Raw genomic sequence first — 16,656 nt, forward strand, 5'->3', positions numbered from 1 at the left:
CGCAACTTCACCGAGTTTAAATGTCGAGCAGCTCATACCATTGTCAAAATGGGGGTGTTCCGTTTTATTTGTTTTCATTTGTATAGTGTTACGATCAATAGAAAACCATTTCCATCAGATATACTGACCAAAGGTCATAAAATCGATGTTCAAGACGTGTTTTTGTCTAAGTAGAGTATTTTTGTGTTGCCTTTAGTCATGTTGTTTTGTCCATCACCCCTACGTGTTAGATTTGAGATCTTCCCGTGTCAAAGTTGACCGGCTGGCTTGTCATGTCTTTGTTGCCTCTTTAGCACCTCAAATGTTATGAATAGAGGTGCGGAGTAGATGGAAAAATAAAAGCTATCCTCGTTGAAGAAAAGAATTTTAATCGTACCCATAACAGGTATGTTAAAGTTTATGAATGTCGGTAAAATGTGTGCAGTTTGTATTGGAAAACATCTCTCTGTAAGCGGAACCATTCATCCATGCTAAGTTAGCTATAAAGCTAGCTGTTGGCTAACATTAGCTGTACTTGTGGCACTGTTTCTGAATGGCACTTTGTATTAGGACTCAAATATAAGACATAAACATCTGTTTTGAAATGGTCCAGCCCTGACGTTGTGGATTAACCGACTAGAAGTATATATTATTGTTGTGTTAAAATAGCAAATGCTAACATGGTTTCCATGAGTCGGTTTAGCTTGTTATGTTAGCCTAGTCGTGGAAAAGGAGCACGGACTGTATTTTAGCAGGTGTATGTTTATTTACAGAAGATGATGATGATGTAGGATCTGAGCTGTGATGATAATGTCATAAAATTTCATCAGTAGATATTTTATTTTCATGTTATCCTTTGTTTATATTTTGTTACATATCCACAGTCGATGTGCTGGCACATGCATTCAGTTTCAAACACTGCTAAGAGTCTTAAAATGTTAAACTCTACCTAGATATGTTTGCTCAACGTTCATATTGATTTATTTAATAAAGTCAAACCACCCAAAAGATGGAAGAAAAGCTGAACGGATCACTGCCTGTTGTCTCCCCGGAGTATCTTCAACAGTGGTGAGTCTTCCTCCTCACCACAGTTTGGAGTCAGATTAGATGAGCAAACCTCAGAATGGCAAAGTGTGATGAAATGAAATGAAAGCATGTGCACCCATTTGTTTTTCCACACTTTTTGTTTTCATAGTATTCCATCTGGGATGATTATTAAAGCGCGGTGCATAATTTGATTAATTTACTAACCATTCGTAGATGCTGTCTGAACTCTGGGCTTCTCCACAGTACAGAAATCTGTACATTTTCCTCATTAATTTATATGTAGATGTACACAAATTATAAAATTTTAGAATGGTTAAGCATTTAATTTAATTTAATTTCCAGGTTATTAAGTCCACAACATCCACTGCCCTCCATTGTAAAATATTTTCATGTATGTCATTGACATAAACGTCTATAACGCCTTTTCTAAATTGCTTCAGTGCAAAAAAATGTGAGCCTTTCTAGTATGGGGGAAAGCAACACAATGAAGTATCACTAATTAGGCTTTATTGCACTCTACTCGGCTATATCATTTCATACCAAATTGCACAATCCGATTTAGATATTTAGATTTATACCTTCATTACAATTGCACATTTTGCTTCTGCACCTACGTTTATTTTTTATGTTGCTGTAAATAATGTTTATACTGTGTAATTTTTACCATTAGAGGTATATTTTTTATTTTTTGGTATGCTTGAGTGAGTGTTTTTTTGCTGCTGCAACAGTGAAATTTCCCAGCTTGGTATTCTCTACTCTACTCTACTCAACTCAGTATTTTGCATGATGTATTCATACTTTTTGTTAATTATTCTGCCACCACAGGGTTAATTCTGCACGGCAGTTCCAAGCTCTTCAGGCGCAGTATTCAAACCATCACTATCCCTTCCCAGACGATCAGTTTGGAGAGATGCCCATGGCACACATGGCTAATCCAGAACCCATGATGGACCAGCTGGAACCTGCCAACCTGGCCAAACGTATTGTGACTCCCTTTGAATTTAACATCATCACTATATATAGATGGTTGACTGTGTTGAGTTAGCATCCAGATTTCATCCAGTGTTAACTCACTAAACAATCTTTTAGATTCCTTCTTGTGACTTTTCCTAATTCTTTTTGTAGCTCCAGCAAAAAAGAGAGGTAGAGCAGCTCAACCCAAGGAACCGAAGGCACCCAAACCTCCTAAAGTTCCTAAGGCACCAAAGATACCTAAGGACCCAAATGCACCCAAAGCAAAGCCAGGCCCTAAACCCAAGAAGGCCACTGAAGCTCAGGGAGACGGTAAACAGGAGAAGATTGATGAGAGTTTCAAGAAGGTGAAGAGGAAAGTGGATCGATTCAAGGGAATGTCAGAGGAGGAAGTTATGAAGAAAACTCTACCAGATCTGCTGGACTATAACCTGGACTATGTCATTGTAAGATCCAGCAGAGCAGAGCCAGTAGCTGTGATATAACATCTTAAGCGTGACAAAGATCTGCTCTTTACTTTCAGATTGGTATCAATCCAGGGCTGATGGCAGCTTTTATTGGACGATGGTTTCCAGGTCCTGGAAATCATTTTTGTAAGTTACACTTTGTGTGGCATGAGTCATTAGGACATCAGGACGCATGCTGAACACATCTTCATCATCTTCATCTTCCTTTCTCGTTGTTGGTTTCAGGGAAATGCCTGTTTCTGTCTGGATTCACTGAGGAGCAACTCAACCACATGCATGACACCACCCTCCCTGTCAAATACAAAATGGGATTCACCAACATGGTTGCCCGGGCAACACCAGGGAGTAAAGACCTCTCAAGGTAGACATAAAGACATGACGTAAAAAAAAAAAATCATATGGTTGATCATACTGAAATTCTATAGATTAACCCATTTTATTTTCATTTTCATCACCCCAGTAAAGAGTTGCGTGAAGGAGGCAAAATACTTGTAGAGAAACTGAAGAAATTCAAGCCACTTATTGCTGTGTTCAATGGAAAATGTAAGTCCTCCCCTTCTTCTACAGAGCAACACTTAACAATACAAACTGTAAGTCACTTAAGTTTCGTCTGTTTTCTTCTCCCCAACAGGCATCTATGAAATGTTCTGCAGAGAGCTGTTCGGTAAAAAACCACAAAAACTTGAATTTGGTTTGCAGCCACACAAGATACCAGACTGTGACGTGGTGAGTTAACTAACCTGTCAGTGAACAGTTAGAGACCTCAGACTGGATGTGTAATATTCCCTTTATTTTAGTTACTGATGTGATAAGAGACACAAGGCACCTGTTTTATTTAAAATATTTAAAACCACCTTTTGAAGAACAGAGCTGACCATCATGTCCGTTATACAGGCTCTGTATCTGATGCCTTCATCCAGCGCCCGCTGCGCTCAGTTCCCTCGTGCTCAGGACAAAGTCCACTTCTACATCAAACTGCGGGAGCTCAGAGATCAGCTGAAGGGTGTGCAGAAAAGCAGAGAGATCGAGGAGGTTGACTACTCATTTGACCTTACGTTGGCCAAGGGTAAGCATGGCTTGAAGAGTAAAGCCACACTTTCGTTTGGTTTGTAGATCACTTTGATCCTCAGGTTTATTCTTCCTGTTTTTTTTACATCAACAGAGGATGCCAAGAGGATGGCTATAAAGGAGGAGCAGTATGATCCTGGTTATGAAGACGCTTACGGTGGAGCATACGTAGAGGGGGGCCCGGCAGAAAACCAGACCAATGGTCACTGTACTTTTTCATCCCCTGAAAACACAGGTAATCAAACACAGCCTGCCTAACCTGTCATGCAGCTCACAGAGTGGTCCAGACTTCAACACTAGTATTGTCACTTCATCAAATTCTCTCAGACTGGGTCCATCGACAGACAGGTTTTTGTGTGTGAAATGATGAAAAATATAATTTCAATATCTCTGTTAACGCCAAATTCTCCTTTGAATAGCTGGAACTAATCAATAAGTGAAACAGGTCGCCAAAAAAACCACAATAGTTGCTGCATTGTGAAGTTACATGAGCATAGATCATCTATTACTGAAGCAAGCATTTCATGCGCACACACACGCATACAGGTTCTGACGTTTCTCTGCTGAACGTCGGCAGAAGCAGCAGTTTAGGTGAACGTTTGAAGCGGAGATATTTAGGAAACAAGCAAAACCGAGAAATCCCAAATAGAAGCAACATCTTCCCTAAACTGCTGCTTCTGCCGTTCAGCGGCGTAACGTGAATTATGAAAAGTCCAGGCCGAAACGAATTTTGTTTTTGTTCTTGCCACCTCAGAACCACCAATATATTTCTCTGTTCTAGTGGAGTATGTAACGAGTTTAACTCACGTGACTGGGTCTTTTTTATCTGTGTCTGCGTTCACTCAAAGCGAAGCCATGAGCGAAGCTGACGTTGAGCATATTAACTACCCCCCTACCCCCCAATAAAAAGTAATAATCGTTCATTAATCATTTATCGATGAAAAAGCTTCAATTAATCATGATATTGATTTTAAGTAATATCGCCCAGCCCTATGCTAAATCCTGTCCTGGAGCAGGAAACTGAAGTGTCACATCATTATAGTAATGTTGGTAGAATGTGTATGATTTGTTTGTTCCATTTTCAGAAGGAGCACCGGAGGCGAGCACGTCACAGACCGCAGAAGGCCAGCTCCCTGACGGACAGTGGATGACTCAGTCCTTTGCAGATCAGATTCCTGACATTAGCGGTGGACCAAAAGATGGCAGCATGTAGGCGGGCAATGGGGGGCTTTTGGTGGCTCCCACAGACTGCGGCCAGCTCGGTTGTTTACCTCCTTTTTTTTTTTTTTTTTTGGTCCGCTTTTAGATTTTTTTTTCCTTTTTCTTAGTCTCCAAGTGGAATATAAACAAATACTAGATGGACTTTTTTTTTTTTTTTGAAATGCTGCAGAGTATTTTTCTGCACATATTTTATTTGTGGTCTTGTAAACATGTATGATCATCTTCATGGCAGTTGTTATAAATATGTGAAATCAGGGACTTGACAATGATGCATGACTGTCTTTGGAGGAGGTCATGCTTTGAAACATTTGTACTGTATTCTACTGCACTGTGATTTGCAGTAAGTGTAAACCTTTGTCTCTACTGTTTGTGACAGTAGACAAAGCTCCAGATGGGAACTCTATATGCTTGACTGATCAGTGTGAGCCTGTGTAGGGGAGGACTATAGATAGAAAGCATTACAATTTTTATGGTGCTATGAATTGGCAAAATGCAAATTAATACTCATGAATGTCAGAAGTCCTGACGAGCCTTTCCATATGTTACAGAACTCAAAATGGGTTTATCACAAGTTTGTGCTTTAGGATTTTAGAATTATATCTTAATGAAAATGTCACAAGGAATTTTATGAAACATTTGTCAATTAAAATGTCCTTTTTCTATATTAGTGGTTTTACTGTTTTTGCACACAGCATACATGGTAAAAGGTGGGGGGAGGGGGAAAGTCAAGGATGTGCACTTTAAGTTTGACCCAGACTGTCGGTAACATGAAGACACACTGAAAGAGGTAGATTAGCAGACACACAAATACACAGCTGCACAATAACAATGACCCAACTGGCATTAACATATTACATTGAAAGATATTGCTACACAGTGTGAAAATGTTGACAGTGATGTGTGAGACTTTGGCCTGGAGTCGACAAGAGTTTAAACACAGATGTGTGTCGTCCTTTCAGAGACTTTTCTTGGAATTGGAAATGTGTTTGTCTCTTCCTGTGAGCTTGCTGCAGCCTGAATCAGAGGACCTGCTGCTGCTGCAGAGATCCTCTGGGGATACACTGGAGTAAAATGATGAGAAAACAGATGCTAAACTGCAGATATTATCTTTTTAAAAACATTCAAATTGTTAATTGTGTGAGTACACAGACCTGCTTTGGTCGCCTCCTCTGAAGCTCCATGTCTGCCTGCAGAAATCTGCAGACGTTACCAGTCTGCAAACCAACACACATCCTGATGATATCAGGCTGTGATTATAAACCGCCAAAATATGAGGTGTGTAGAATCAGGCTGGGTTATCAAGTGACAAATTCTCTCACAATAATGGTGCTTTACCTTTTAATGAGTAAGACGATCAGCTGGATGGGCAGGAAGAGGAGGCTCAGTAGTTTCACCGGAGCAAAGTTCATGAGCTGAGACCACCGACTGCAGCTATCATGGCCGTCCCTGCATGCCTCACACAGCACTAACACAACACAGTAACACACAGTGGTCATATTACATCATCACCATATTCACAGGAAGCTGAATTGCATCTTAATTTAATGAACTGATGACATTCAGAAACTACAAAATAATATAACTGAATTCCTCAATTAACATCTCAAAACTACTTTTTATACATTTTGTAACATTTTGTTATGGCCCCTGTGTTTGTTGGTTTTGTTTTCATTTGGATCCTGCTTATTTTTACTATCATTGTGTTTTTCTGTTTGTTTTTGGTTGTTTCCTGTTTTATTTTGAAAGTGTCTCTGTTCTACTTCCTGTTGTGGTTCCCTCTCTATTGATTACCCGCCCCGCCCTGATTGTTTCCACCTGTGTCTCGTTAACCCTCTTTGTACTGAAGTCCTGTGCTCTGGACTTTCAGTGAAGGTTTCTTTGGGTCCTCCACTCCGAGCTCAAACCATAACACTTTTGTTCCTCTATTTTAATGTTTACATTATGAGTTTATAGGTAACAATTATACGATAACAGAATGATTATGTTTATCATTAGTGTATGTCACAACCAAGCGGCAACCTTCGGGGCTCAAAGTGGAAGCCCATGCGGAAGTGTCAAAACTTGTAATTCACGCTGCAACAGCTGGGGGCTGTTGCAGAGTAATTTCCCATAGACTCCCATGTTAAAATGGCCGACTTCACAGCAGAAATTAACATGTTTACGGCCTGGTACAAAAAACCACTGTGGTCTCAGATGATAGGTTCTCTTCTAGTGTCAATTGTAGGGGGGGGTGAATTTTTTTACAACCCACTCGTTTCAATTGTATTCGGACTTAAAATTACGCATAATTATGGCGTTGCCGCTTGAGTGACAGACAATTGACGTATCACAGCGTGAGTTTCCTGCTTCCATGATCGCCCGCCCCCCTAAACCCCGCTCGTGCTCCCCCTCTTTTTCCATATTTGAGAGTTTTGGCGGACGTGACGCTGCCAACATGGCGGCGGTCATCACGTCCCAGAACCTCCCACCGAGCCTCAAAACGGCTCTTCAGAAACAAACGGGTGACGTCACGGAAGCTCTGTCCATAGTTTTTACTGTCAATGGTCACAACATGGCCGCTTGAACTTTGACCCCCTTGCTCACATAATGGTGTGAGTAAAATGGTTGATGTTAATTTCATTTAAGATACAGGGGAAAAAAACAAGCACTGGATAGATAGGGCCTTTTAAATGTTTCAAAGTAAAGTGATTCTTTATGCTGACCCTCAGATCCCTGACAGTCCTGCCTGCCCTCCTTACCTTTCTTTATGGTCACTGGGAGGTTCTCAATGACTTCCTGGTCCAGCCACTGATGGTCATTCTGCTGTGGGTTTTGTCCATCCAACACCTTCTTTCCATAATCTTCACAGCAGGAGGGTTTGGGTCTGTCTGCCTCAGCTGCCACACAGCGGGGAATGTCCTGCGTTCCAAGCAGACCTGAAAACAGTTTGATTTTGACTAAATAAAGACACAGACACGAGAAGGATGAAGGTGGAGAGTGTTACGTCCACTGGGGTGTTCGTTTTTTTGGTTGGTTCTGTGCTTTGTTTCAGGTGCCCAATCAACAGGGACCTTCTACTGATCAGCTGCACCTGGTCATCTGCTGAGGGTATAAGAAGGCCCTTCCTCCACTCTTCACTCTCTCTCTCAGCCAGCAGGAGCAGAGCCACACCACACCACCTTGTTTATTTTGTTAGTTCTGTTGTAAATTAATTTGTAAATAAATGTAAATCTTATTTTAAACCACTTGCTGTGCTGTCATGTTGCTACCCCCTGAGCCAGGGTCGTAACATATGGGGGCTCGTCCGGGATCTTCTGAAACCATTTTGTTACTTTTTGAGGCATGGCAAGTGTTATTGAGTTTATTTTAATGTGGTGTGGTGTGTAGGTTGTCCTTCCCTTTTTGTGGTAAACCCTGGTAAGGTAGGTGCCGAGTGAACCAGCTGGACTGATCTGTCAGTTCTTCCGTCGGTTTACTACTTTGTTGTTTTGCCTTTTTTGTTTTGAGGTAATCCTGGGTGGGAACATCAGTTCCTGTTGGGGGTATGTTGCACAGTGTGGCTGCTTAAGACTAGCCGGACACACTGTGTAGCCCTTTGCCTCGAGCCCGGCACGCCTCACAGAAGACAGTTAGGCATAAGGAAGTCCTGAAAGATGTCAGGGACTGGGGTTTACCTTTTTGAGTTTTGTTAGTATTCCGTTTTCAATTTTGTTTCTTGGGAGGACTGTGGCTGGCTTGAACTGTTGAGTTGAGTGTCTGCAACTTGGCAGGGAGTTCTGCGGCTTCATTATGGTGCTTAAGTTTTGTGTGGCTTTTACTAATGAACTTTGTGTAGCTGGGTTTCCTTGTGTGTGCATCTTCAGATGATTCGTGGGCAGTAATGCCATTTGTTTCTGAAAACCCATTCGTGTAGCTCTTTTAGTGTTATGGGTTTTGTTTTGCATGCATCTGATGATGATTCGTGGGCAATTATGCCATTTGTTTAAGGAAACCTATTGGTGAAGTTCATTTGGTTTAAGGCAAATTTAGTACCTTTAGTGAAGAGAGCACATGATGTTGCCCCTTTGTGTGTAGTAATACTACTCTGTGCAGACACTTGGAGTAAAAAAAAACACATTTTGATGATTAAAAACTGTCCATTTTGTTTAAGGTCTTTCTTTCTAAGTATTTTGGCATGTCTTTGTAAGTTAAGTAGAAGTGGTGTTGAAATGGCTAACTTGAGTTCATTAAAATTCTGCTGGGGCTGAAATGTGAATGATGTTTAATGGAAAAGATGAGATGCCTTGTGTGGCATCTCTTCTATGGGGGGAGGTGTTACGTCCACTGGGGTGTTCGTTTTTTTGGTTGGTTCTGTGCTTTGTTTCAGATGCCCAATCAACAGGGACCTTCTACTGATCAGCTGCACCTGGTCATCTGCTGAGGGTATAAGAAGGCCCTTCCTCCACTCTTCACTCTCTCTCTCTCAGCCAGCAGGAGCAGAGCCACACCACACCACCTTGTTTATTTTGTTAGTTCTGTTGTAAATTAATTTGTAAATAAATGTAAATCTTATTTTAAACCACTTGCTGTGCTGTCATGTTGCTACCCCCTGAGCCAGGGTCGTAACATGGAAGTGCAGTCACGAATTGAAGAAGACGTTTGTGTTTTTACCTGCAGTCGCTTCTCACTTGGTGTGATTTAAGGTTTGTGATGGCAGTGGACTGGATTGGATTTAGCTATGCTGCAGCCATCGTCTTTGGAGGATTTATGGGATACAAGAGAAAAGGCAGTGTGATGTCTCTGATGGCTGGTTTAGTTTTTGGTGGATTGTCTGCTTATGGTGCCTTTAACATCTCTTTGGATACAAAGGACATCAAGATCTCACTGCTTGCCTCTGGCATCCTATCGGTCATCATGGGAATGAGATACAAAAAGTCTGGGAAACTGATGCCTGCTGGGATTATGGCTGGGTTAAGTTTGCTCATGGTGTTTCGCCTGTTACTGCTGATCATAGCGTGACTGAGGACCACACGCTTTTTAAAGGGACCATCATACATCCAATGAACATACATAAACATAAGCCCTTTTTTAATTTTTAAGATGTAAAATTTATGAGGCTGTGTATGAATGTAAACCTCATGATATGTGCACTGCTTGTCATTAGTTAGATTACTGAAAAAGAGTAAAGTTTGTATTCTTGACTTCATTCCTATCATATCTTTCAGAGAACAAAATAAACAAGGTGGTGTGGTGTGGCTCTGCTCCTGCTGGCTGAGAGAGAGAGAGTGAAGAGTGGAGGAAGGGCCTTCTTATACCCTCAGCAGATGACCAGGTGCAGCTGATCAGTAGAAGGTCCCTGTTGATTGGGCATCTGAAACAAAGCACAGAACCAACCAAAAAAACGAACACCCCAGTGGACGTAACAGAGAGATGCTCACCTCGTTCCCTCAGGAAACAAAGAGCGTCCATGTAGCCGTTGTGGCAGATCTCTGCCAGCTTCTGTAAAACATAAAACAGCTGCTGCAAAAGCTCTCATGTTAAAATTCAGATGTAAACTCCACTCACCTCAGGTGTGGGAGGCAGGAAGGACGTACATATACGATGCACATTGCCGGTGTTGACCTGAATGCTGACGTAGCCGTAGTGAACCTCAAAGAAGTTGTATGTGCCCTCTGTGGGGCAGATGTCGCTTTCACCTGAGAACGGAGCCATGGTGAGGGTGTTTCTTTCCTCAAACAGGGGCATGTTGTTGCTCAGAGCTCCATCCATGTAGTGCTGAGAGGAAACAGAGATGAATGAGCATTCAGCCTGATGTCCATTCAAAGCATTGATTTTCTTTCCCTCTTCTCTCACCACTCCGCGGTAGGAAGGCGGGATGAAACCACAGTAAACAGGGAAAAAGCAGCTGCACATGAGAACCTGCAAAGATGCACAGAGCGGTTTGAAGCAGAGCTTCCTGCTGTGTTGCTGAACTGAGTCAGAGCAGATCTGGTTCTACCTGAATCAGCTCCTCTCTGCTGCCAAACTCTGACACCAAAACGTTCTTCCCATCAGGCAGCCTCGTGAGGGACACACAGAGCCTTCCGGAGGCCCGGAGGTGGGCGTCTTCTGGAAGCTTCTCCTGCAGGGAGTCCCGTACGGTCCGCAGCAGACTGAAGGTCGGGTGGAAGACTCCCAGGGTGTGTTTTCTGGCCTCTTTTGCAGTGGTCAAAACATCAACGCAGATCTGCTCTGAGGGAGGAAATGCAACAATTATTACACTTTAGGGGAATTAAAACGTAATATTTTGTGCAGAAAAGTTGAATAAACTGACTCAATGTTGCTTAATTTCTTGGATTCATACATTTGACTCTTTCTTCTCTGTGTGTCATTATTCAAGCGATCAGTATTTTATGCTGTTATTTTGATCTTCATTTTATCTTCATGCACTTCCTGTCTTTGAATACTACGACCTATGACCTATGGAATTTGCTCTTATTATTGCATGAACTCAGCATGTGTGTGTGTGTGTGGGTCAATGAACCCGTAAAAACACATTGTTTACTTCCTTCACGGCATTTTTCTTTTGAGATAACATAACACGACCTTTATGAGGAGGTGGGAAATACAAATAATAATGTTCAAATACAAACAGATGTGAAATATAATTATATTTATAGTAATATTATGCAATCTTTTTTCAGGTTGGATTTTAAACATGAATTAAAATCATAAATGTGATCATGTGAAAAGATTAGGTTCTACTTACTTTTACTTGGATTTGTAGAATTTTCTGTTAAAAATTCTTTAATTGTTTTAGCATGTCCATTGAAATAGCTTATTCTGACTGGAACCATGGAGACTCTCATTAGCCTCTTGTATTGCAATAATATTAAATTCATACTAAATGCTATATTCCTTCAGTCTAAATTAACTGCTACAATCAAATTATGGTCATAGTAACCATTTATATTTCTGTGCCTCACCGATGGGAATCCCAAGAGTCAGAGCTGCAGCCACGAGACAACCAGAGGAGGCTCCACAGATTTTAGAAGCCCCGTGAACCAGCTGCGGGACCCGCTCGAGAATACAGCTCAGAGCTCCCACATAGTAAACACTCCTGAAGCCACAGCCAGCAAAAGAAATGTTCCACTCCTCCACCCAGTCCAGCATATTCTCTGATGATCACATCCACATCCTCCTTTCTAAGTCACTGCTCCGAGTTCAGCAGGTGCACTCACATCGCCTCCTGTGTTGAATGAACTTGGGTTATCTTCACTATACTCTCAGAGGGTAAATGGGCAGGCCATGGCAGGGTTATTGCACAACCTACTAGGTTCAAGCATCACATGTTTGGAAAAAGAAAACAACACTGTAGTCTCTAGCTTCATGACGCATGATACGGTTTCTGTAAGTTATTTAACTCTTTACTGTGGAGAGTGGGGGACATGAGGGGCACGAGGTCATAAACCACTGGCTGCTACAGCTCCTCGCTGTATCACTGCTTATCAGCGTCATATCAGTAAAAATCAATAAACACATGACAACATTGTCTATGGAATTTGTTTATTTGTGCTAACAGATCCAGTTTGACACACAAAACACTGCAGATCTTAAACTATACAAATAAATAATTTTGAACATCATTAATGTTAATATTTTACCATCAAAAGCAGCAATAGGTTTGGCTTTTAAGCTGATTTAATGATTTTATTAGGACACTTCTCGGCAGCACAGCAAGTTTTTTTGCCATTTATTTTTATGTCAGCTCTAGACATTTAATGAATTCAAATCTAATACTTACTAATATATTGGTATGCTAAATGTCTGACTATAACAGGAGACACCAACCCTGTCAATCAATCGATTTATAAAATCATTTAATGCCAATACAAAGTATTGATCGGTATAGCTTGTATAAAGATATGTAGTCACTGAGGAGGGCAATTTACAGTCAAATGCAAGGCACCCTAAATAAAAGTTGTCACCTCTTGTTGGTATGATTGATAAGGTCAGCATCAACAATAACACACACACACACACACACACACGGATCGCCTTTAACACTTGGATGAAAATCCTCTGCAGTCAGAGACTCAACTCTAAATTCATGGACAGGACTAAATGATGGCTCTCCTCCCTTAAGATGCTTTGGTCCTTAGAATTTCCCCTCAGGGATAAATAAAGTAATTCTGATTCTGATTCTGATCTTCAGTGAGCGATCAGAGATCAAGTGACTGACTTCCAATCTCCCAGTTCTCAACTGTTTTGGCTCATTATCCATTTGTCTGACTGTGTGTGTGGCTGTGTGTAATTCCTGAATGGATAATGCCAAACTATTTTCAAAACCCTTAAATTACAGCAGAAAGTCCCGACTTCGATCTGTTTCATTTCAGATTCACTGTGGTGGTCTACAGAGACCACAAAAACGTATCAATGATCCATCTTTTAAACCTGAGTGTTCCTGATGTTTTGATTGACAACAGCACCACAAAACACACATAAGTCATACATTCTTTTATTTAATATTAGTTAAATATATTTACTTGAACGCAGAAAGGGAGTCTTCTGTTTTGATGGTTTCACTTTGCTCTGACCTGATGTTGCGCAGCCACCCCACAGCTCTGCCCAAAGCCCAGCCTCTACCTGCACTGGGAGGTGACTTCGTGCCAGCGTCGTCAAACTTAGAGCTCCCGCTGGCGGTGGGTGTAGGGGGTGGAGTGAGGGGCCTGTAATCAGAGCTGCTGGGCGAGCTCCAGGTAAAGGTATGGCTAGAGGTGGGAGTGGCCTCAGGTGTCAGTGGGAAATCGACGGTGTTTTCCTTGTCCTGATTCCACAGGTTGAGACCTAAAGGCAGGCTGGTGGATCTGCGCATGGGCGCCTCACTGGAAAACAGTTTTGGATCAGATACTTCTGTGACATCTTATATAACATGCGTCATACAGTAGATATCATATCGGTCTGTCTATGTCAGCCTCATCTGTACTTTGATAATATCATATCTTTTTGTTTTTTTATGAGGAGATTACCTCTCGATGTACTCCTCGTCCTCCTTCAACGCCTGCTTGTATATGTCTCCAACCATGCCATAGAACCAGCTCATGTCCCTCGGCACTTCAGGGATCCAGTCCACAAGCCTGGAAGGAGCATTTATTTCAGATTTATCAGGAGAACGAGTGATGGCAGGTGAGCAGAAATCATCTGAAATAACTAACAGTACCTCTGAGCTAAGGAGCAGGCTGACTCTACAGGCAGAGTACAGGGGATCTGCAGGTAGGAGGTCACCTTCTTGGGCAGGTACTCGGTCATGTGGGACAGCAGACCACCAGCGGAGTTTGCCTCTCTGCAGGCGTTGCACAGCACTGTCACAATGTCACAAACACAGAACAGACTGTTAATCTCATGTGTGTCAACTTTCCTTTAAAATAACTCTTCGTACCCTTTTGAATGGAAACAGGGAGCTGTGAATCCAACCACCAGCGATGGTCGTGTTTCTGTCCACTCTCCTGTGTGGACTCTTCAGCTTCAGCCAGATTCTTCTCCCCCTCCTCCTCCTCACTCCAGGAAGGTTTGGGAGAGTCCAAACATCTCATGGGAGACTCACTGCTGATCAATTCTGTGATGAGGAGTGAAATCCAAAATGAGAGGATGTCCAATCTATTAGGCGCTTCTGTATCCGTCCAGTTTACATAAATATATAGCAGGAATTATGAAAAAAAAAGTCCCGTACTGTTTTCTTGCAGGAAACGAAGAGCATCCATGTAGCCATTGTGGCAGATTTCAGCCATGGCCTGTGAAGTCCAAAAGCAATCAATGCAATATAATATATTCAACAATATTCACTTACTGCCTAATGTATCCCACATACAATGAGCAAGGTCACTGGTCATAATGTTACAGCAGATTAGTGCATATTTAAAGCTCTATTTTTACTATCAGCAGAGGACAGAAAGAGGATTTTAGAGCCAGCCAAGCAGCTGGTTCACACACTCTCCTTCTTTGAAAGGTATGGAAAAACAGGCCTGTAGTATTGTAGAGTACAGATATCCTCACCTCAGGCCCTGGTGGAAAGAAGGTGCTGGTCACTCTGTACAGGTTCTCCGGGGTCACCTGGATGCTGACGTTGTTGAAGCGCACCTCGTGGAAGTTCAGCGTGTCCCCCCGCGGGCAGATGTCGCTCTCGCCGGCGTAAGCAGAGAAGGTGATGGTTTGCTTCAGGTGACACTGTGGCAGGTTGTCACTGACGGCACCGTCCACATAGTGCTGAGTGGAAAGTGAAGGCAGCAGGGAGAACTTTGGGCCATTTGTTCAACATGTCCTATAAAGATTTTATCATTTGTAGGGAATATGAAGGCTTCCTGTCATCTGTTGTTTGTGTTTCTTATTGAGAAATCTGAAATTATCTTACCAAGTGCATCATAAAAACCTTATCGTGGAATCTGAACAACCTTTATCGACAAAATCAGAAATGTGGATGTTGTTATGGTTATATGGCTGGCGAACCTTTTCATGTTTAGCATGCTTGTCAGTGTGTTAAAGGGCAGATTGCTTGTTGATTCACTCACCACTCCACGGTAGGTGGGGGGAATAACTCCACAGTAAAAAGGAACAAAGCAGCTGCATATAAGGGCCTAGAAAAAAGCAGAACACAGGGTATCACATCCGCAGAAACACAATGCAGTTTTTTATAATAACAAACAGCTGTGGTTTATTTCCTCACATTGGAGCTGGTCAAGGAGGGTGACTCAGATTATCAAGAAATCTCTCCCACATGTTTCAAGTTCACTTCCTCAGATTTCAAAATACGACACCCAACAGGATAAAATGGTCAGCTGAAGGGTAAAACATACCTGAATGAGCTCGTCTCTGGTCTCGAACTCGGACACTAACTCATTCTTCCCATCAGGCACTCTGGTCAGGGACACGCTGAGCCTCCCAGTGGCTCGAAGGTGGGCGTCCTCTGGTAGGTGCCCCAGGAGTGAGTCCTGGACTATCTGCAGAAGGTTGAACGCTGGGTGCAGGGGCCCCAGTGCGTGCTTCCTGGCCTCTTTAGCCACGAACATTAAGTTGGCACAACATTTCTCTATTGCAAAACAAAGACAAAGATTACAGCACATAAACACTGACCTACAATACTACAGCTGACATACACACCAAACAGAGGCCACAAGCCATTCAATTCCAACTAAATACCCCCAAAACAATGATTCATTTCATAGAAAAACAATTTTCTATGGACTAAGACCTTTAAATTAAACTGGTTTTATGATTTATTATGAGGAAAAAAAAGAAAATAATATAGCTTCTATTTTAAGATAAATAACATTTAAACGACACATTTTCAAATGGAGGTCTTGGTTAATGTGAGAACTCACCCAGAGGGATCCCTAAAGTAAGAACAGCAGCCATTAAAGCCCCAGCAGAGGATCCGTATATTTTAGTAGCGTCTTGAATGAGGCGAGGAAACCGTTCAAGGATACAGCTTGTGGCCCCAGCATAATAAATCCCCATGAACCCGCATCCTGCAAAGGAGATGCTCCACTCTTTGGACAGATCAAACATTCTCTTGGTTTTTTTTTTTTTGTTTTTTGGAGATTGTACTTGCTGACATATAAAATGAGTTTGTGCCAGCTGCCAGCTTCCACCACCACACACCTGCAATCAGCATCCAAAGGTTAATAGAAACGCCACTGTTGCGTAATTTGGTCTTATTAAGGGCTCTTTTCTTATTGGCTGGGGCGTGTCACATGACCTACCACTTAGGTCACGACCCAAGCGGCAACCTTCGGGGCTCAAAGTTGAAGCCCATGCGGAAGTGTCAAAACTTGTAATTCACGCCGCAACTGCTGAGGGTTGGCTCCAAAAGCGAGTAAGATAGACTCCCATGTTAAAATGGCCGACTTCACAGCAGAAAAGAACATGTTTACAGCCTGGTACAAAAAACCACTCTGGTCTCAGATGATAG

At 42.1% G+C, this 16,656-nt stretch overlaps 4 protein-coding genes across 7 annotated transcripts; 2 read left to right on the top strand and 2 right to left on the bottom strand.

Moving 5' to 3' along the window:
* The first annotated feature begins 251 nt into the window (after positions 1-251).
* LOC114452248 (G/T mismatch-specific thymine DNA glycosylase-like) lies at positions 252-5,416 on the top strand. 2 transcript variants are annotated; one of them, XM_028431454.1, is made up of 11 exons: positions 252-385; positions 973-1,047; positions 1,852-2,006; positions 2,152-2,444; positions 2,522-2,591; positions 2,691-2,826; positions 2,926-3,008; positions 3,097-3,191; positions 3,360-3,531; positions 3,628-3,768; positions 4,619-5,416. In XM_028431454.1, the coding sequence occupies exons 2-11, from the start codon at positions 989-991 to the stop codon at positions 4,744-4,746; spliced, it is 1,332 nt and encodes a 443-aa protein (XP_028287255.1). In that variant the 5' UTR covers positions 252-385; positions 973-988; the 3' UTR covers positions 4,747-5,416. The 2 variants fall into 2 exon arrangements, with proteins under 2 accessions (XP_028287255.1, XP_028287256.1); XM_028431455.1 differs by lacking the exon at positions 973-1,047 and having other exon boundaries at positions 253-385.
* LOC114452249 (patatin-like phospholipase domain-containing protein 2) lies at positions 5,319-11,965 on the bottom strand. Of its 3 annotated transcripts, none has more exons than XM_028431458.1 (9): positions 11,678-11,965; positions 10,711-10,943; positions 10,566-10,631; positions 10,278-10,487; positions 10,151-10,211; positions 7,493-7,669; positions 6,090-6,219; positions 5,906-5,941; positions 5,319-5,815 (listed from the first exon to the last, which is right to left on the bottom strand). In XM_028431458.1, the coding sequence occupies exons 1-9, from the start codon at positions 11,862-11,864 to the stop codon at positions 5,710-5,712; spliced, it is 1,206 nt and encodes a 401-aa protein (XP_028287259.1). In that variant the 5' UTR covers positions 11,865-11,965; the 3' UTR covers positions 5,319-5,709. The 3 variants fall into 3 exon arrangements, with proteins under 3 accessions (XP_028287259.1, XP_028287258.1, XP_028287257.1); XM_028431457.1 differs by having other exon boundaries at positions 5,906-5,968; XM_028431456.1 differs by having other exon boundaries at positions 5,906-6,001.
* Positions 9,344-9,941, top strand: LOC114452251 (transmembrane protein 14A-like). The gene has a single exon (XM_028431459.1). It carries the CDS (start codon positions 9,423-9,425, stop codon positions 9,729-9,731), a length of 309 nt encoding a protein of 102 aa, XP_028287260.1. The 5' UTR covers positions 9,344-9,422; the 3' UTR covers positions 9,732-9,941.
* Positions 11,966-13,193: 1,228 nt separating the features above from the next.
* On the bottom strand, positions 13,194-16,584 carry LOC114452561 (patatin-like phospholipase domain-containing protein 2). Its single transcript, XM_028431931.1, has 9 exons — positions 16,067-16,584; positions 15,542-15,774; positions 15,257-15,322; positions 14,745-14,954; positions 14,422-14,482; positions 14,131-14,307; positions 13,912-14,053; positions 13,721-13,828; positions 13,194-13,576 (listed from the first exon to the last, which is right to left on the bottom strand). The coding sequence occupies exons 1-9, from the start codon at positions 16,251-16,253 to the stop codon at positions 13,234-13,236; spliced, it is 1,527 nt and encodes a 508-aa protein (XP_028287732.1). The 5' UTR covers positions 16,254-16,584; the 3' UTR covers positions 13,194-13,233.
* Positions 16,585-16,656: the final 72 nt, after the last annotated feature.

Source organism: Parambassis ranga, chromosome 19 (genome assembly GCF_900634625.1).
Source record: "Parambassis ranga chromosome 19, fParRan2.1, whole genome shotgun sequence".
NCBI classification, from domain to species: Eukaryota; Metazoa; Chordata; class Actinopteri; family Ambassidae; genus Parambassis; species Parambassis ranga.